Raw genomic sequence first — 22236 nt, forward strand, 5'->3', positions numbered from 1 at the left:
AGTTCCTCATCACTTTTGTCTTTGAGACGATTATCTTTAGGCCGACCGTTTGACTGACATCCGCGAGTTCTTGCATTCTACCTTGGAGGTCTTTCGGGTCTTGTGAAAGTATAACAGTATGTTGGGCATCACGCGAAAGGACCGTGAGAGAAACGAATGGGTTAGGAAGCAGACAGGAGTACGCGTTGTAATAGACGTTGCCAAACAGCTGAAATGGAGATGGGCGGGGCATGTTGCTCGCCGAAAGGACGGCCGCTGGACAAATACCGTCATCCAGTAGTACCCAAGGAGCACGAAACGGCCACAGGGTCGCCCTAAAAGCCGCTAGATTGACGAACTGGTAAAGTTCGGCGGAAATACGTGGCAGCGAACGACACAGGACCGAGAGAGTTGGAAGAAACTTGGGGAGTCCTTCATCCAGCAGTGGATTGACCCCGGCTGATGATGATGATGAATGTCACCAATATAATAATGCCTCGATGAGATCTGTGACCTGGTGCATTATTTTAATCGGAATAATATTTGTTTGACATAAACACATTGAGCTCATTTTATGAAATTAAATATGGCACGTGCCGACAAAGTTGAGAGATCTAGTGACGCTAGTGTTCCTAATTACTTTTTCATCGGCGGCTAAATCGACATAGTAATATAACTGTAGCAAATTGCATTCGTAATGTTTTATAAGGGGAGTAGTAACAACTACCCTCGTTATTATTTTATATTCAGAAGGTTGCTTTTGTATGTGACATGTGATATTGTATGGGCAGTGTTGAAGGAAAACACGCGTTGGTTATATCGTTTATATGGCACAAATACATTAGTAGTATTTACACGGCAGATAGCATGAAGTTATATTAAACTATGTTTTTGAGTGTAAAGATTTATCCCGATTCTTGTAACTTGATGATTTGGAAAAAGGCTGAGTGCCCTTGTAACCTCTGTCATTTCCGACTCGCCATTGTCTATGCTCTAAGGATGAGCATAGACAATAACGTGTCTGTTGTAGAGTTAGGTAAAACTTCTACAGTTTTATATATAATATAAATTCTGTGTTTAAATGAAAACATTATGATGATGTGGTAACTTTTATACCGTTTATGAATACACCCCAGTAATTGAAGAAAATTTAAATATTGATTGGTAAGAAGAAAAAGAGTGGCCGATGAAGCGAATTATTTTTTATATTATACAAAAGTAATTTTATAAAGTAAAGTTTTCTTGACGAAATACATTTTTTTTTGGTAGGATTGCTACAATCTACTAATTCAGGCAATCGAAGCCAAGAATCGATAATTTTTAACATATTGTACTACCGACTATTTTCATTTTTCCAAAGGCGACGAACCGTCATGCGACCGTGCTGATGGCATGGTAAAAATTACCGCATTTTCAATCGATCCGTGCTTCGGTCTTAGTTTTATTGAAGACCTCGGAACATATTTTGGTGGGCTTTTAAACCTAACAACATCGATATTATATATCTTGGTGACCCCTAGAACCCATATCAATTGTCAGAGTGCGTTCCGCATATTATGTATACGAAAAATCTGTCCACACCTGCGGGTCTATTCTATACAAAAGGCTGCTTTCGTCCGCTAAAACCGCTTACTAGGGTATGTTTGTATCGAATTATTAGCACGTATTGTAACAATTACAATTAGTTGGTATTAATTATTGCAATAAATGCTATATTTTAATGGCATGCTCCTTGACTGTGTTAAAATTTAGAGCATGAGCGATAGAGAGAGAGAGCGAGAGCGAGAGAGAGACAGTTTCGACTGATGTTACAATTATAATACTTCAATACAAAATGTATGTAATAATTACTAACATATTATCACGTTAGCAGGTTGGCGGTCGATAGTCGCCTTTTGTATAGAATAGACCCGCTGGTCTATAATCCATCCAGATTACAACATATCATAGGTACTGCGATAGTTAAAAGCAATCAAACATAATTACAAAAACTGTTTGATAGGATACAGTCAAAAACTTTGGATTTTAGTTTTAAAGGAAAAGTGCTTTAGATGATATGTTGCATTTAGATAATTGCTGCAACTCTCTCCAGATTCTAGCATCGCACAATGCGACAGTTAAAAGACAAATAATCATGATGACTAATGATAAAAATTATAACATAACAATAGTGTAAGAATGACAATTATAAAAACGAGACACTTGTATGGCGAATCGGTTTGTCAGTTTTCGTGGGTTTCTCACTGCTAACAGCGACAATTATCTTCTCCTGTACGATTCGCTGATCACGGTGCGGCCCCATTGTTAATCACCATAAGAATACAATGGAAACAAAATACATAATTACATATTGATTTCGCTATGCCCAAGTGAAAGTTACACATACCACTGAGCAGGGTTACCGCAACGGTGGGATTGGGTACTTGCCTACTCGCTACCGTCTCGAAATACAAACCTATGTGAGAACAAGCAATGCGAAGAAAGTTAAATGCTAGATCTTTGACGAATATGTTTTATCAAATGTTTTATAGCATTTATAATAAAGGTATTTTTAATAAAACAGGAGAGGGCATATTACACCGCGTAAATTTTTATGACAGTTATGTTTAAATATTTACAAGATAAAAAGAACAACGTTTTTAAATTTTCTGTTGAATTATTATGCTCAATATGCTCAAACTTGTACTTGATATGAAGAAAAAAAAAACAAATAAACAAAAATATAGAATACCGAAATTTCATTGTGATTTCCATAGTAACGCACGTATATATTAATAATTTAGTTCCTAGGACCGCCCTCTTAGCAACCAATAATAGTCTTTTACATTTTACGGATTTTTCTGAAATAACTTTCCATACAAAACAGAATTAACTGAAAATGAATTCAATTCTACTTAAAGATGGCTAAACGTATTAAAATAATGCATTGGCATCGTGTTCTGATATATTCTAAAAGTTTCAAATGTCTAGCTAGTCGGAAAGTTAGTTAAAAATCGATTGCAAGATTTGTACTGGACAAAAAACCACCGGACTAACAAGAATACGAGCTAATAAAAACGTTGTAAAATACGCTGCTTTCAATTTGAGAATTATTTTTGATAATTTACAATTTCAACTGTAATAATTAAAAAATATGTATCTGAAAACATTAAAAAGAATTTATGTCAAAGATAAACTTACAATAATTGTAAAAAAATGTGAATTCGTCACATATTTGGTACATAGGTTAAATTATTATTACATTATTTTTATGGTTAAGTTTATTATTAAAATTTAGTTTATTAAGATTTCATTTTACATATATATAATATACAATCTGAAAATATTGTATAATACTTACATATAAACATAATGATTTGCAGATATTATCTATATTGCAAAATTGTATTATGAATTCCTTTTAAAGTGTTTCGAACAAGCTCATAATTTTGTAGATATTTGCGCGATTTATAATATTAATAACCATGATAGTACTAATAAACTCACTAGGTATATTAAATGTTGTAGTTAGAAATATATACGACTTTATGTGTGTTTCGTATCTGTATTATTTTCCTTATTAAAGTAGCCCAGCGGGTCTGCCTTCCATACTCTGTTTTTTTTTGTTCTAAATAGGTAAAATAAATATACATAAAAATATTGTGCCAACCCTGTTCATAAGGTGGTTAGCCAAACTTACGGGCGGGCCTTGAACTATTGGCACATTCACCAGCTCCGAATAATGAAATCTAGTACTAAACATGTTTTTATTTTCTGCCCACAGGTGCTCCGAGCAACACCTATTCCACGCCGGCACTCCGCGAGACACGCCGGACAAGTGCGACTTCATAACACTCAAGAATTTACAACTTACGACATCAAATTTCTACGAATAATAAATACAGTTTCAAAGTGAATTATAATTTAGCCGACGATAACTTAATAAGTGTTATTACGTGACTTATTTTTATTTATTTAATTGTGATAAATTAAAAATTAAAAAAAAAACAGTTTCCGCCAGTGAATATAGTGTTTAAAAAATATATTACTAAGTTTATTTTCGCGGGTGTTTTATTTATAATTTAGTGGACAAGTAGCCTAATCTGGCAGTGTGTTACATCTCGTCCTGTGATTGGTTAGCAAATGCAGTGCCCCATGCCGTCGTGACAGCACCGTCTGAATTTTGAGTGGAAGTATTTTTCCGGTGTCAAAAATGTGCGCCCCCAGGCAGTGTCGGGCGTGTTTGCCCGTTGCGTTCTTAGTGTTAGCGTGTTGGCTGGTGTCCTACGGGGAGGCTCACGTAGCGCTCACCTTCCCCCCGGCCAGGAAGTACGATTTGGACTTTCTGGATAATACCAGGACCAAACCGCCGTGTGGAATGCCCAAGGGTGAGTTGATTTTAATATTACTTAATCTTCTTATCAAACACAGTGTATCCATTCACTACAGTTTTATTCGTTTTGTGTTAATCGAATTTTAAGAGAAAATTCAAATATATGCGATGTTGGTGAGATATTCCGCAGCGTAGAAATCCGGGTAGTAAAACAGTCATTATGTTATAACATTTATCACATAAATGTAAATATACATAATATATATTATATCTACGCAGTTAGGTACTGAATCAGATTGTAAAGCTTTGTCTTAATGCCTACACCAGAATAAGGTACCTAATATGCATCAGTAAATAAATTGTGTGTATACACTGCTTTAAAGTAGTTTAAAAATACATAAATTTGAAAACACTTTAATTGCCTTTATTACTAACCGGTGTCACGATCACTCCAAATTTTTATATAAAACACGTATTATAGCTTAGTGGTCAGAGCAAATGGGCGCGAATCCCGGAAGGCACGGATTCGTATTCTGCTGGGTGTCGAATTTTTTTCAAAAAGATTTTTTCTAGTGGTTATAATTATATTTCTCAGAAGTGTTTTCAAATTATGTATGTTCAATTAAAGAATGTAACATTCTTAAATATTGTGAATAACAGTTTATTAGTATAAAAATGTTCATAATGTTGTGTATTTTTTTCATTTGTTTAGGTTTTTGCGATCTGGATTTCACATGTCGGCATCTTTAGTTACTGTAATACACACTCACTTAATACAAAATTAAAGTAGTTAATTACCTGAGCCATACTATATATAGGCTGAGGTGCCGAATAGTGCATTTCGATAGTAGTGCCGTTTATTTATTTATAATTATTATATGAAAATTTCACAAATATTGTTTTTGTTTTTATTAAGTGTTTATTTCGTAAAGATAATATACTTGTCATATTAAATTAAATATATTATATTTAATACAACACTTTCTAAAACGTTAAGAATAACGAAAATAATAATAATTTAAAGTTTTCATATACGGCGAACTGTACACTTACCGGATTGCATTTGAATTTAGAAATAATGAAAAATCCTGCGAAATATACGGCACTACCAACGTAATGCACTATTTAGTAACCCGACCTGTATATTAGTATGGCTGTGGTAATAAGGTACCGTTGTCGAAGAATTTTATTAAACTATTTATTTATTTGCGGATACTAATATATGTCTTGGTCTGGAGTCTGGACTAGGCACAAGAAAAACGTTCAACAGTTAGATTTAGTTACTAGTTATAGTATAATAATATGTATTTACATATGTGATAAATGTCATATTATTGTGCAGTTTTTTTCGATCAAAGTGGTACAGGACACGAGATAAGAACGCGGAAAAATACTTATCTTGGCAAATCTATTCAATTTAAGTAGCTGAGTTAGTCGTATTTCTATGCGGAAAAGACTCACACTTTTTAATTACTTTGCATTATATTATTGCGTATTTACAATCACGAAAAAATGATTTAATTAAACATTATTGTCTCATTCTTTATACTGTTAAGTTAATAAAATAATTAAAGCTCTATTAAACTACTAAAAAAAATACCAAGTGACAGTACCACGTCCTGCCAACATTCTCATTCATCTGTCAAACTATTCGGGAACTCAGAAATAATTTGAACTGAAATACCTAACGGGTGTGGAGAACCAGGCAACCAATCTCGAGTGCGGAAGAATATGGGATAAACTTAAACACGTGTCAATAATACGTCATACGTCGAATACTGGTAACTGCTCTCGGTTTATGCAATGGCGCTCATTTAATATTAGTGTATTGACGGTTGCAACACACAATATTGCACGTCTATAATGCGTGGTTCATTTTAGTAGGACACTCACACATTCAAACCCCTGCTTCAAAATGTAGTGTATTTGGGTATAGCCTATCTGAATTCTATTTATTAATCTGTTCTGTGGTCAAAACACATACAATTTTGCACGTCCGTCGTTTATTTTTGGAAGTTTTGTTTATTTTTTTGCTTTTATAGTAATGGACTCACTATCCGAATCGAATAATTTAATTTTATTGAAACTCATTTCTGGTAAAAGTGAATCATTTCACCTTTTAATTCAATGTCATTCAGTGTAACAGAATATGTTTTTGCAGCCATTTATCACCGTGAGACATTGGTATTTTCCAATCGTAAAAAGATGCGCCTTGTGTCCGATTCATTAGTATACAATGCAGTGATGACCTACCAACCTGTCTTGTCTTGCCCAGTTTCAATGCTGGCTGTCTGAGGAATTTCCGAGAAACTTTAAGAGGACATCGGTAAAACTGAATGTGCTCAATTTCGATGTGTTTTTTTCATTACGTGCCAAAAATCAATTCGATTTACTTAGAAGCAATAATTCATTGTGACTATCTAATCTAAATAGATCGAGATTTCAAATACAATCAATTCCGTTCGTAACTATCTGCTTTGTTTCTTTCTTTTCTTGAAGAGCTAACATAAAAAAAATAAATGTTCTTTAATATTATTATATAATTTTTTTAGACCTATAAATGTGCGGCCCATACCTGTATTTTTGCGTATAACATATTGTGGCCATGTTGAATTATTTCAGTAATACAATTGTTGAAGAAGATCTATATCATTTTATATTTTTAAATTTGTATCTGTAGTACTTGGTTGGATGGCAAACACAAAAGGCAGCTTAGTAACTATTATAGAAGATAATATACAAACTGAGTTCCAATAAGATAATAATATACTTATTAATGGATGTATAATTCGATTTCCGAGCGGCTTTAGCTTCGGTATATAACGTCGTGGGTCCAAGTTTAGAATTCCAGACGTGACATCGGTATCGCGCTCGTATATAATATAGGACGCCTTTCTTTTCGAATAAAGGGGCATTTGTATTATCGGCGGCTTGAGAATGTAGCGGCCGACGGAAAAGTGTACCGGACACGCTTTGACTCATTATCTCGGGGCGTTCATAAACATAATACAAAAGCCCTTTTATTCGAATAAAAAGGCCTCCTTATTATATACGAGCGCGACACCGGTGTGACCGACACTTGAGAAATAAAACAACACAATGAAACAATAGGAGCATTCTTGATGTTATAGTGATAAATAGGTATCCTATATTATAATTATATGTGGTATCGGATTGGCGATAATCAAAGATTCTATATTACTTATCGTAGGTTGATAAGATAATTGATTATTTTTTGTCAATTTTGAAATGAGTTTCTAAGAAAATTTCGTGTGATTTTTTTTCACTTTTTTTCGATAGGCAAAAAAGGGTAAATTTTCACAAAACCTAGCGTTTTTTCCTGCCAAATAGCTTGTTTTCGTACCTCGTCTGGTATGTTTTTGTCAACGACAGTTGGCAACACTGTTTACTACCTTAAGGCCGGTTCGGATCAGACCAGATCAGTAAGATAATCGCACATTCAAAATTTGCTCACATAGTAAAGAATTACAAGATAAAAATAACTTTTTATGTACAACGTTTTTAAATTTTCTTTTGAATCATATCAACTTGACTTGACTTGCTTAAACGATCAAAAAACTTGATAGAAATAATACTGAAATGTCATTTTAACATTTCATATTGATTTCCATAGTAACGCACGTATATATTAATAATTTAGTTAACCAATATAGTGGATTGGATTACGGATTTCTTCCGAAATAACTTTTCATACAAAACATAATTAACTGAAAATAAATTCAATTCTACTTGAAGATGGCTAAACGTATTAAAAAAATACATTGGCATCGTGTTCTGATATATATTCTAAAAGTTTCAAATGTCTAGCTAGTCGGGAAGTTAGTTCGTAGTAGTAGTTAGTAAAAATCGATTGCAAGATTTGTACTGGATAAACAACCACCGGACAAATAAGAATACGACCTAATAAAAACGTTGTAAAAAAGTCTATACGCGCTATTATATTTCAAAGATATTAGCATTTTAAAATATGTGGTTATGCGATACAATTTTTGATTATTGTGTGTCAATACTCGATAACTCCATAATTCAAGAAGACGTTTTCAAAAATACAAAAATCGCTAAATAAATTTTACTTCGAGCACCATTTGGAAAATGCTTGTATAGTGTCACATTGGCTTTCACCTTACCGATAGGTAGGGGGCCCGCCAAAGATTCTAGCCTGGGGGCACGTTTCAGGATGTGGGGGCATGCCCACGGGATGTCACCGTGTGTATATGAATTTTATACATATAAGAAAGAAGCCTCACTTGATTTATCAATCAATTTAATGTTTTCTTATATAAGAATATATTATGTTCTATCTAAGTATGTATATTTGTCATCAATTAATAATCCCATGACAACTATATAGTTGTCATTGGTTGTTCAATCAATCATATTTGAATGGTCAAAGACATAGCTTATAATCAGTATCTTTAAAATTATCTTTGAATGTATAAATCTTGCCCATTTTTTGAATAATAAAATGCCTATTTCTTGTCAAATTTGGGATCACAGAGATTATCAATATAATTTTTTATTGTAAATATTTCACTATAATAATTTCGACATAAATTTTACTAATGGTTTTCTAAATGTTTTTAAAAATTAATAAATATAAAAAATCTTAACACCACTTCACATGGACGTACTGAAATATGACTATATTCTAAAACATTAGAGCGAAAGGTTTAAAAGAATACTATTTTATGTAATAAAAATACTTTATGCAGTTATCAAATGTTTAAAATAAATATAAAGGATAATAAGGCTTCAAAATTATGTAAATAGATTATCTACAACGTTTAAGGAATGTCCAGGGTCTGGCTTTGAAAATAGCATAAAACCTCCATTTTGACGTACGCTGAGCATGTCACCCCTTAAGTGCCGTCTTCTAATCGAATGTTGACTACCATTTTGATAATCTCCTTTATATTTATTGTTGCTCTGAAGTTTGACTCTGTGCTTTGGTTGAACCACCGTCACCATAAGAACAGTGTCGTGTTCCTGATCTTCTTTTGCCTCATATCTTCCACCGGATGATCAAATGAAGCTGTGTCTAAAGACATCGAACGTCTTTTTCCTCACGGTGAATAAGATTCCTTGGTTTTACAACCCACTCTTAGGACTACTGCGTAGTTGCGAATTCTTTGTTCCCATGAAATACTAAGGATACTTCGGAAAACCCACATCTCTAAATCCTCAAATTTATTGCTTATTGCTTGATAAAAAGAATTCACGACTCTAATACATGATAACATAATATACCTAATAAATGTTTTTTAGCTAACCGTGTCCTTAGATTCAGGTTTTAATCACGGTTGCACGTGACAACCTCATGAATGCAGTTTTTGCTTGTTCAATTCGACATCTTGTTGCCATGTTTTGGTTTAAACTTTGATGAACTATACATTCAAAGTATTAATTGTATTTATCAGCAAGTTGGAGGCAAACTGATGGAAGTATTAATGCTATTACTTTGTTTTCTTTTCGCGTAAATTCAAGCCATTGAGTTTACTTACATTCAGGACAAGAATTTCAATGTCTTCCATTAATGTTCTTCTAAATTTTTACTTCATCTGTCACTATATTTTTTAAGTTGGTTTCAGTACAGGTAATAAATAATGCGTATGTCTTTGAAGTCGAGATACATTTAGTCACTTCTATACTGGACAGAAACATGTATTTTTTAAAACAAAAAATAGAATAGGATCTCGAGCTTACAAAATGTACATATATAAGGTTTTATAAACCAGTATTTTTCTCTATAAAATCAAATGTAATATTATCGGTGCAATCTAGAATGCTGCTCCGATGCACGTATAGAATGCACTAATCCAAATGACTTTGACATTCTTAGTTCAGTCATTTTAGGGCATTCGAGTTAATAATATTCTAACGTGATATACTCAGGTATTTTTTACATGTAAATATTTATCTATATTCTTCCATAATCAGAGATCTTAGAGCGGGCTAATTATGCAGGAATGCAGTTATCAACGTGTTTGGCTCTCGCGAGACTGTGACTAATGTTAATAACATAACGAGGCAGTTAAATGGTTAATGCGAGTTTGGTTTTGATACGTCTTACGAAATAATGTTTAATACCAGTGACCTGTTGTAACCCTTTAAGTGACTTGATGATTGTAGCATGATGTTATTAACTGACGTCGGTGCTTCATAGACGAATTTGAATGCATGTGCATCCGTAACTTGCAATAGGTACTTATAATAAATGTAATATACTTTATGGTGTTACTTTCAACTTGATAAACACCATTATTTGAAATTTCTTTTTAATAATTCTGTGTTATCATAATAAGCCGACATAGCCGAATAAGTCGTAAATAAGCTATAATAATTTAACCCACATTATTATAGTAACTAATAACAAATTAGGAGCTTTTAAAACAGTCAATACAACAAGAGAACTTATAGCTATCATTAAGCGCAGGAAAGCTGCATATTTCTCCAGCCATATTGTACGCAATGACAATTATTATGTTTTACTTTAACTATGCATGGGAAGATATTTATGTATTCATTTATTTAAAAAGCTACACTGAGCGCATAACAAATTGTAAATTCAATACGTTCACAACATGACATTTAGAATGAAAAGTAGGTACGGGTAAATCAAATTAGCAGAGATAAAAACAAACAAATAATTCAAGAATAATACAAATTAAACAATAAAATAGAATTTTAAAAACAAAATACATAGCACATCGCTAAAAATGTCTACATCTTTAGGGAGTGCATTGACCAGCCACACAGCCCTCACTATTGGTGCCTGGTGAGCCTGACATGAGGAAACAGTTTTCACCCAAAATAGGTCATGGCTGCGACCACGCATGTAATTTACGGGTGCATAGAAATTCAAATTATCCAGAATATCAGGATTGGAAACTATACCACGTGAGATCAGGGAAAAATGTTTTAAGAGCAGAAGTGACCTAGGAGCTTCAAAAGAATGAAAAGCGAGCATGTCTTGAAGAAAGCTAGTCGGAAAATAGTCGTTTGAGAAACTGTCAAAGGGAAAATATTTATATACATTAAAATAAAGATTTCGAAGAAATTTCTTCTGAACACGCTATAAAACAAGCTTATAGGAAACCTCATAATGGACTCATATTCAAGAATACTCTGTACTAACGACACATAGAGTGTACGTAAAACGTTTGGATTCTTGACAGCAAAAGCGTAGATAGAAAGAGATTCCTTTGGCTACGCAACCTCAGTAAGACGTGTTTAAATTTCAAAGGCGTTGGGATCTGATATGGAGGTATACTGTAAGTTGGGAGCCAACTCTCATTATATAGGACAGCACAAAAAGAAGCAGATTATAGTTAACTTATCGTCCACCGAGCACATGTATATATAAATTTGTTTTATATTGCAATAGTTTGAATTTAATTGCATTTTTCTGAATCGCTATCATTTTGAAGCATTTCGAGCCGATATACTATCTATTTTCTTAAAACTTAATAGCATAATAATTGTAATCCATTTCCTTAACTGACTGAGGCATTCTAATGAATGATAGGTAAATTATAAACAATTAAAAAAGCATGTATACCTATATGTTTCCAATGTAAATTGACGAAATCATATAATAAATATCGATTTGTGTATAAAATGTCGAATTGCTGGCTATTACACTCCACATTCGAGATTCATAGAATGGCAAGATACGTTAAATATGTTAATATGCATATTATGTCAAAATATAATGACAGTTGCAAATATTTAATTAGTGAGGCAACATCGCATTATCAAATTCTGCAATCAGAATTATTGCCATTTTAAAAAAATCGATTGCCCGATAAAATATTTTTTAATTTACCTACAATGGTAATAGTATGCATAATACTCGTATAAATTGAATAGGTAGTGAATATTATTTTTAATTAATTTTATGATTGCTGTATCATTGGTAAATCGAGTAAATTGACACATATACCTACATTTTCTTCTTTCTGTATATTTATTATTGACATGGCAATAAAAATAGTATTTTATAATACGACCTTAGAGTAATAATATAAAGAGAGTGGGTATTGTTGTGCAAAATGAAGCCGTTTTCTTGCCTATAACGCACAGTAGAACCTCAATTTTATTATTATTAACTTAACTAGGAAACACTATAATACCATTATGCTGCTTCTCAGTACGACGACCAAATTTAAACACAGCATAGTTAACCATTTTCTCTACTAAATTAACTAAAAATAATTACTAGAAACTTCATATTCAACACAAAAATAATAAATTTCAGTAACACGTGCTCGCAGTTTTTAAATGAATGAAATCATTAAAATCAATATTTACCGGCGACATGTACAACAAATATTTAATTCAGCCGTAGAAATTCTATTTTACTCTGACGCATATTGAGGAGATATAAGCGTGCCGAATGCTTTCTCACTCGCACTTATGGTTCTTTTTTGTTCCGGTTTTGAATACGACAGATTTGAAACTGCCAGGATTTCGTATTTGTAAGTGTAATGAATACTCAAAATAATTTTCATTTATCTGTACCAAGTAAACGAAATTAAAAGCTATCAAATAGGTACTAAATAATTGATACTAATATGTAATTTTCATATTATACATTTGGGTTGTTATAGAACCGCCGTGAAAATGACGAATAATTTAGTTTTAAATGACATCTTTCTATTCCCCGCTTAGAAAATTATACACGTGCCACGACTGTGAATTATTAACATAATATCGGATTACTTATAAATTCTCTACCCTGGATACGTTCGATATTGATTTAGTATGGCCTGGATTACAAGTGCATCGTTTATTAACTTACAGTTGTACTAGTTTAAATGGGCGGTTTCTCTTGCTCCGGTTAATAGAATTTGAAAAGTGAATAAATGTGTATACGACCTAATCGAACTATTCATACCGAAGAATTTGGATTCTAGATAAAAGGAGTTTTATACCCATTCCATATTTGAAATTATGAAAATAATTCGATTTTCAAATCGAACGATTGATTATACGTATGGTTATATTGGTAACAAGTTTATTATTTTCTTCTTCTATTTGAATAACAAAATAAAATGGCGGCTTGCGTTCTGGTATAAAGTCTATTTATTGCCTTCTTTACATTTCTGGGTGTTTTCCGTGATTATTCAATTTAAAAATAATGGTAAATTTAATACTTTTGGTTGCCTACATGAAATTGACGAAGGAGTCTGCTTTGATACTTCTTCTTCGATGGCGCTACAGCTCAAGTCGAGCCCTGGCCTCCTCCACCGCCGTCCTCCATACGGAACGGTCCTCCGCACGTCTTTTGCAGTTCATGATTTTTTTAGCAGCTGGTTGGCATCTTTTGTAATGTTGTCACCCCATCGTGTACGTGGCTTTCCCACTGGCCTTTTCCCCCCTGGGTTTCCTTCGAAGATCTTCTTCGGTATCCGTGACTCAGGCATGCGCTGGACATGGCCTGCCCAGTTCAGCCTCTGGAGTTTTATGAAGGTGGAGAGTTTTAAATCTTGGTATAAGCGGTATAGTTCCATGTTGTACCTAATTCTCCACTCCCCACCATCATTCATGTGTCCGTATATCCACCTCAGGATCTTTCTCTCAAAGAAATCCACCATTTCAGCAGCTTTCACATTTCGCGTCCATGACTCGCACCCGTTTGCAACGACTGTGCGTATGACGGTTTTATAGAGCCGAGTCTTAGTTTTTCTGTGGACATTTCTGGATTTGAATATGGGCAGCAATGAGAAGTGCGATTTATTTGAAGCGGTTATACGGGCTTTTATTTCTTCCAGTTCCTCGTTCTCTTTTGTAATATTGGAACCCAGGTATGTAAACCGGTTGACAACCTCAAATTGATGGTTTCCAAAACTGGAACTTTGGCCCAGCCTACTCTGATTTAGTCAGCTTTGTACCATGACTTTAGTTTTGTTTTCATTTACTCTCAAGCCAATCTCTGGTACGGCCCTTTGGAGGTGGTCAAATTCTTTCTTCACAATCTGTATGGATCTGCCCATCATGTTGAGGCCAGGTTGAGGCTTTGATACAGTAATGCGTTAAATGTATGAATTTAATTATGAACTATCCAATCGTATGAATTTAAGTGATCAAGGCATATTTCAGCAATATTTACACATACATATTATAATATATTATAATCATGTATGTAATTAACTATTTGGATGAATCTGAAATTATAGTGTGATGTCATAATGGAAGTGTGAAGTTCTCTTTAAATGATCCTGCAATAGAAAGTTACTTGTAAGTGGTAGCTGACTTAATCAGTAGACCAGATGTCCTTGTTTAGCTTTACTTTCATACATAATTCCATCTCTATAGAAGAAGATTTTTTCGGCATCTTTGATATAGTGTCGCTAGATTTCAAAATCAGCCAAGTCCATAATAGATGAATAGGAGAAAAACAGCTTTTTGTTTTCTCAAATACACAGTCACAAGGGTGAAAGTTTATATTATTTCAAGTATAGGATATTTAAAATTAATAAATTCCACATTTTGATAATGCAGAAATGTTAGAAAGCAGTAGTTCTTCAGCAATTCACAAAAAAAGTAAAAAATATACCTAAAGGTGGACATGGCTGATTTTGAAATGTAGCGACACATTACCAAAACTTTTTTTTTATAACCATAATGAGATTATAATATAATACTTAATTAATACAACCGAATTTATGTGTTTTTTTTTAATTTAGTGGTGGGTTTTGATACGGTCATGACAGTAAAATACGTCAAAAACTATCTCGTAAACATGCGTTTATAATTATTATTCTTTTTAACACTACGACAATAACAATAATGACACATTCACACGAATTGTAGTGAAACAGATATGTATTTAGTAATATAAGTGAAATAATCACAAACACACAGGCTTTGAAAAAATCACGTAAATATATTGTGACCTTACCGAGATCGATCTCAGAGCCCCCGGATGAAAGACCGCTTTGATAAAGCGAATATTGATTGTATGTTATTATTCTTGGCGGAAAGGCATTATTCAAAAAAAGTATTTCAATTTTATAGGACTACTTACATGATACGTATTCCTTTACAGATTTTTGTCAGGAATTTCAGTTTAGATAATGTAATAGTAAAACTGTAAAAACATGCTTGAAAAGCTATATGGTTTTATTTGAAAATATTATGAATATTATTGTCTTAGTAAGAAAATAACGACAAGAATTTAGGATTAGTTTGGAATTAGTAGACGAACAATCGTGATTTAAAAAACCATCAAGTAGTCGGGCATTTTTATATGCATACGTTTGCGTCACCGGAGGATTACAGCTCGTTTCACCACCTAGCTAGTGAAATTTTCTACTGTGAAGTGAAATCGCATATAACCATCACATAACGCAAGTTTCCCTCAGGCTATCGCGGCATCGTATTATTTTAACTGCCGTCAGACAACAGATGAATAATTTTTACTGACTAGCCCAATGATATGTGCGAAATTTCTCAAACCGGTTTTTTGAAAGAAATCTCTGAGTGAGTTACAAGTTACTAGCTTCTCCCCGAATACTATGTATTCGCTGTATTAACAAGTAAATATACTTATTTCACGTGCACTTGCAGATAAGCGTGCATGCAAAAGCTATTATAAAATAAACTTTGCTGATTAAAAAGCTTACTGGTTTCGTCATATTATATTTTGCACGAACTACCCTGCCAAATTCTATCACGAAATAACTTTTGCGTATACATTCTTTCAATAATAACAATGATATTCTAAAGAAACTAACCCCATAAATATTTATTTTTCTCTGATAGATCACCTTTAAAATATGACGGATGTACTCCGACAATCAATTGTGGAAATTTCACCATTATAATCCAATTCTGATGATACATTCCTAAAAAATGTAAAATCATAAAATAAACAAAGAGATGGTTAAAAATATCTACTATGTACATAGCAGTGTAAGTAGACTGTTAAGATCTGACATAAATAGTACACGCTAAACTTTGTCAGTCAAACGTATTTGCTTTCATTGAAGACTACAATAGTGTAGTGTAGATAGTGTTTATTAGTTTTAAAAATTCAATTAAGCCCTGCCTAATCCAAGCCATAGTAGATATGAGTAAAAAAATATTCATTTATCTATAAAATATCTAAACTTATGCACATTAAACCATACTTACATCATTTTAGATATTTTATAGATAGAAGAATATTTTTTATCGATTATGGTTTGGTTTAGGCTGGGGTTAATAAATTAAAAAAAAGTGAGCAACATCATCTGTAATAAATATTCATAATTCAACAAATAAGTGTGCACTATTTTGTCAGATCGCCCATAGCATACTTAAACTATTATGGGTTGGGAAGGCAGGGTTTAATTGCATTTAAAAGTTAACCTACATCATCTGCAAATTGTATTCTTAGTTCAATGAAAACAAATAACTATGCCTGACAAAGTTCAGTGTACACTATTTATGTCGAATATTAACAGCCTACCTCCACCCCTCGCCACTGCTACATAGATATATATACATGCACAGAACAGTTTAATAAATATAATTCCGATAGGCTATACCTACACTAATACATTACATTTTGACGCATTGTTTTGAATGTGTGAGTGTCCTACAAAAATTAACCACACTTTATTGAAGTGCAATAGTGCGTGTTGCAACCTTCAAATATACCAATATTGAATGATCGTCATTGCATAAACCAAGAGCAGTTGTCAGAATGAAGGCCAAGAGTATTCTTGACACGTGCGTTTATCCCATGTTCTTCCACAATCGAGATGCGTTGCTGTTATTCCACACCTGTTAGGTATTTCAGTTCCCATTATTTATGAGTTCCACGGCCTCAATTCTTATTGCGGGACCTGCATGGCCCCACAAGAGGGGGGCTGAAAATCAGATAAGTGAGATAAACACACATCACGAATTTGCTCTAATAGTAAAAAAATCACTTGCGGTGCAATTTTACTTCGAAAATATGTAGTTATGCATTACAATTTTTGGTTATTGTGTGTCGATACTCGACAACTCCATAAATCCATACTCCTCAAGTAGATGTATACAAAGACACAAAAAAATGCTAAAAATACGTACACTGAATACCCTTAATTTTAGTTCGAACGCCATTTAGAAAACGCTACAGTAGAGAGTCCTTTAATATTAGCGATATGTAGGAGAGCCCGTCAAATATCCTAGCCTGGGGGCCCGCTTCAGGATGTGAGGGCCATAGAGACCTATATACTGACTGAGTTTTTCATCCGCGGTCATTCATTCCGTTAGCCAAAAAATGTCACATGTCAGAATGATCCGTGTTCGAATCCTACTCGTTCCAAGATTTTCTATATTATTTTTAATCGGGCCGTCCGATCTGGTCGCCACAAAGCCCAATTATCTTGCATTTAAAAAAAGTTGCGGCGTCTTACTGCGGGTGTGAAGATCTCTTCACATAATTTTTGTTGTCCGTATGATTAGCTTCGTTTTTTTATGTTATATTTATTACATTCTTTCTTGATTAGCTTCGTTTTTTTATGTTATATTTATTACATTCTTTCTTTTTTCATACATAATTTTTGAAAAACACTTTCTGAGAAAATATATTATAACCAATAGAAAAAATCTTTTTGAAAAAAGTAAGCCAAAGAAAGCAAAGGAATCGAACCCTGCATCTCCTGGGTTTACGCCCCGTCCGTCGCATTTACCTCTATGCTATCTTTCTATCTATCTTTCTTTTTTGTTAATTTCCTTATGCCTTTTCCTCCTCGGCACTTTGCATTCGAGTAAAATCAGTAAACTCAGTCAAAGCTCACTTGAGAGCGTGGCGACCTCAGTCTCGGGTAACCTCCCCTGGGATATTACCAGGCGTAAACAACTGTACAGATGGTTCACATCAAACGTAGTGTTTCGTGATATACTCGATGAAGACCGAGTGTGGTGCGGAGCGGGTTTAGTTTGGAGGGCGTGTTTGTGTTAATTATTTTTATGATTGATATGCCTATATCTAAAGATTAAAATGAAGCTGCAGTCTGAAATACATTGCATATTTATTATTGAATAGAAAATACTCTAACCATAAACAGTTATTAGATAAGTAACTACGTAAAGGCATCCAGTTCATCTTCTATCTGTCAATTAAATGGAATTCTAGGAAAATTGCCCGATTACTTTGGAACTCTATCGCAAACTGGTATCAAAAGCATAATGTACGTACTCGTAATATAAAAGGACAGTTATCCAATTAATTTCCCGATAGCAATAATATTGTCGTTTTATTGTGGCCAATATAATCTCGATAGGGACGTGGCGCAATGGTCAATGAGACAGGCTAGGCTGGCGGGAGGTTATCGGTTCCAATAAGATCAGCTGTATTAATTTTATGGCGTTACAGTTCTGGCTCAAATTATTTATCACCTGTCGTATATGAATCGTATTGTTTCAAAAGTCGTCAATTCCCTTCTCATTTTTTTTTAGATGGGAGTTCTTTGAATCAAGCTACTTATGTTATTTATTATTTTGTAGAGATACATGTATAGGTACATAATATTTTAGTAAGACTATTGGTGAAAATAATGTCGCATAGATGTGGCTATATAAATAATAAATAAAACTTAAATATGATGTTTCAAATAACGCTCCTGTAAAATATTTCAAATGTGAGTTAGAATAGTTCTGCATTCAGCTGACGACTAGTTTTATTATATACATTGTTACATTATTTAACAAATTAAATAATACAACAATATATCTCGTTCGTCTTGATAATTATTGGAAAAATGAATAGTCATTTTCAAACATTGTTATCTCCGTCTGTGAATTTAAAACAGACGGCGTTAACTTCATTCTAACTAAATGCATTGACATTGCAATTTTCTCTAGTTTCTACAATATATTTGGCCGTCGTAGTCCAGTGCGTAAGGCGCTGGCCTTTCATCCGATGGCTCCGGGTTTGATTTCCGGTGAGGTCACATTATTTTTATGTAATTTTCTCAAAGTCTGAGTGTTTGTTATTGTTTCACTTATATTACTATTTACACTACTATCATTGGGGCCCATGATCTGGTGTAGTGTTTAAAACATTTTTTAATATATTATTTTTAGAATGATTAGTCATTTTCAATCATTGATTAAAAATGGGCTTGAAAATAAATACAGAAAATTTCAATAAATCAATAAATGCAGTTATTTTCTGACCGCAATGTAGTGGAAAGTTGACAATTGCAAGAAAATAGCAATATTTTGATAAAAACAGTAAGCTAGAAACACACCATACAAATAAAACGTCATGTAATCGTTGTTGCTTTATTATTGCCACTGTTGCATAAATGGATATATTTCTATCCACACTGCAGAAATACGAAGTGGATGAAAGTTATTCAGTGTCACTATTTTAGCTGCATTAATGCATGTCTATCATTAACCAAGTCGTCTAATTTCAAAATACACTATATCAAAAAAAATACGAGAGCATTCTTTTGTTTTTGTATTTACATCCGAAAGTGTCAATCAGCGTATATTCTATGTTTAAAATTATATCAAATCTTAAAATTACTTCGAATCGTTTGTTACAAAAATAAGTAAAAAAACAAAACACAAAGTAGATTGTTTATGGATTTGGCGGATATTGCAATGAACGGCGTAACCGTTTTCGTCATTTACGTTACTGTTGTAAAAAAAATAGTTTAATTTTATCGAATAATATTTTATCAAATAAAACGTAGTGCTTTAAAGTGAATTCTAAATAAAAAGGAATTATACTCCAAAGAGACGGATATGTTAACATTACTTTGGTAATTAATAATATGCGAGGGAGAAAAATTCTTAGGACTGCCAAAAGATAAAAAAGATTAGGACATTTAAATGCAGACCTGATACCAATAACATCGGAATAACTGCAGACTTTGTCATGCACACCTGATTAATTTGATCAGCCAGTGTAAAGCCCACAGGTGGGTCGTTCGTGTTGCTTTGTTTTGATTGGATAGAAGTCGTCATACTCCGGCAATGCGGAGATTCAAGATTTTAATAATATTATATATACAGAGATGGCCAACATTTATTTTGATTTAGAATGGATTAAATGCTGAGTTATCTGCATATAAATAGCCCTCTCGTGCAGTTTGGCGCCAATTAATTATCCAGTTTTATTTGGTCAGTATTTTTACAACGTTTTTATTAGCTCGTATTCTTGTTTGTCCAGTACGAATCTTGCAATCGATTTTTAACTAACTTCCTTACTAGCTAGACATTTGAAACTTTAAGAATATATCAGAACACGATGCCAATGTATGCTTTTACTACTTTTAGCCATCTTTAAGCAGAATTGAATTAATTTTCAGTTAATTTTGTTTTGTATGGAAAGTTGTTTCAGAAAAATCCGTAAAAAGTAAAAAACTGCTAAGTTGGCTAAAAGGTTGCTAAGGGGGTGGCCCTAGCAAGAAAATTATTAATATGTACGTGCGTTACTATGGAAATCAAAATGAAATGTCAAAATAAAATTTCAGTATTCTATATTATTGTTTGTTGGTTTGTTTTTTTATTTATTTCATATCAAGTACAAGTTTGAGCATATTGAGCATAATAATTCAACAGAAAATTTAAAAACGTTGTATATAAAAAGATCTTTTTATCTTGTAATTATTATTAAGTCTTATTATATCTAAGTTAGTATAACTGGAAAGCTTATAAAGGCGACAGACGGCGCTGCAAGTTGTCGCGTTGAAAGATACTATTGTGGTTTGGTTTTGCCAGATGTAGGTACATTGCATTATCTATGCGAAGGTCGTCCTAGTATCCGCGCCAACACGGGGCGAATGCGGCAACTTGCAGGCTGTAGCGCCGTGTGTTTTGGCCCTAAACAGTAATTGAGATAATACAATATTAAATCATCACATTATTATCATCATTATCGTCGTCATCACTCTGGATCTATTCATTGCTTGATGAAGGTCTTTATAAACTGATTCCACTCATATCTATCCTGTTATTTGCGTTGCCACTTTATTTCGCAGACCTACTATTCCAACATAATATCAGCGACTTCTGGATCGAGGTTTTCTACCTCGCTGGATGACTAGATTTGTCAAGCGACTCTCCCTTTTTTGGGCTATATGCCAACTCATGTCCATTTGAGTTTTGTTAGTGAACATCAGATACTCATGTTTATTATCATGTTGAATAATTAATCATTCCGTTTTTTGTCCATTCGCGTTATCCCCAGCATGCATCTCTCCATACCACAATTGTTCAGCCTTAGATTTGTAACATAGCCCAAATTCTTAATTTTCTACTTTTATATGACATAATAAGTCGAAAATGAATATTTTTGGATATGTCAAGGGTATTTATCTTGGCATAGGAAATGTATGGGGTTGAGCAAGTAGCTGACATCCATTTATCGTAAAAACAAAATCAGCTGTTGTTAATACAAACCTCCACTCTGTGGAGGCCCATTTATGATCTTATTAGGATCGGACATGGTCGGAGTATAGGTTGTGCATATCGCTGTCTGAAAGCAATAGTAGGATACGCCAAAAACATTTGTTTCAAGATAATTTGACTTTAATCTTTTTGTCATATAAATGGAAATAATATAGTTTATAATTCGTTCAATTTGTTTTTTTCTGCGGTTTATAATATATGATAATGGTAGCATTGGGTTATTCCAGCGCTCGAAATGGAAAAGTTTACGAACCGGAGCGCTCGACAATTTTCTGAAGATATTTACGTAATTGTCAAATTGTATGTGTATTTTATAAAAATAAGTGTGTTAGATTTTCTATTATATAACCTATCTAGCTCAGGCGGTCAAAATATTTTTTTCCACGAGACGGAGCGATAACTCTATCGATATCACGAGCCGGAACGGCGCTCCGGTGCGCTCCGGTCCATTTCGAGCCCTGGGTTATTCAATTTATCCTACTGTTGTGTTGAAGTAACAGGATAATTTTAATCAATGCAAC

At 33.4% G+C, this 22236-nt stretch overlaps 1 protein-coding gene across 1 annotated transcript in view; it reads left to right on the plus strand.

Annotated features, from left to right (window-relative positions):
- nahoda (DOMON-like domain-containing protein nahoda) overlaps positions 1-22236 on the plus strand; it is a 314096-nt gene that overhangs the window by 235922 nt on the left and 55938 nt on the right. Inside the window, exon 3 of the mRNA XM_085942871.1 lies at positions 3743-4346. Coding sequence (XP_085798997.1) covers positions 4172-4346 — 175 coding nt within the window. The 5' untranslated portion in view covers positions 3743-4171. The remainder of the gene's footprint in view (positions 1-3742; positions 4347-22236) is intronic.

This window comes from Rhyacophila brunnea, unplaced genomic scaffold (genome assembly GCF_057557595.1).
Source record: "Rhyacophila brunnea isolate RB1 unplaced genomic scaffold, BYU_Rbru_1.0 scaffold_15, whole genome shotgun sequence".
Taxonomy (NCBI): domain Eukaryota; kingdom Metazoa; phylum Arthropoda; class Insecta; order Trichoptera; family Rhyacophilidae; genus Rhyacophila; species Rhyacophila brunnea.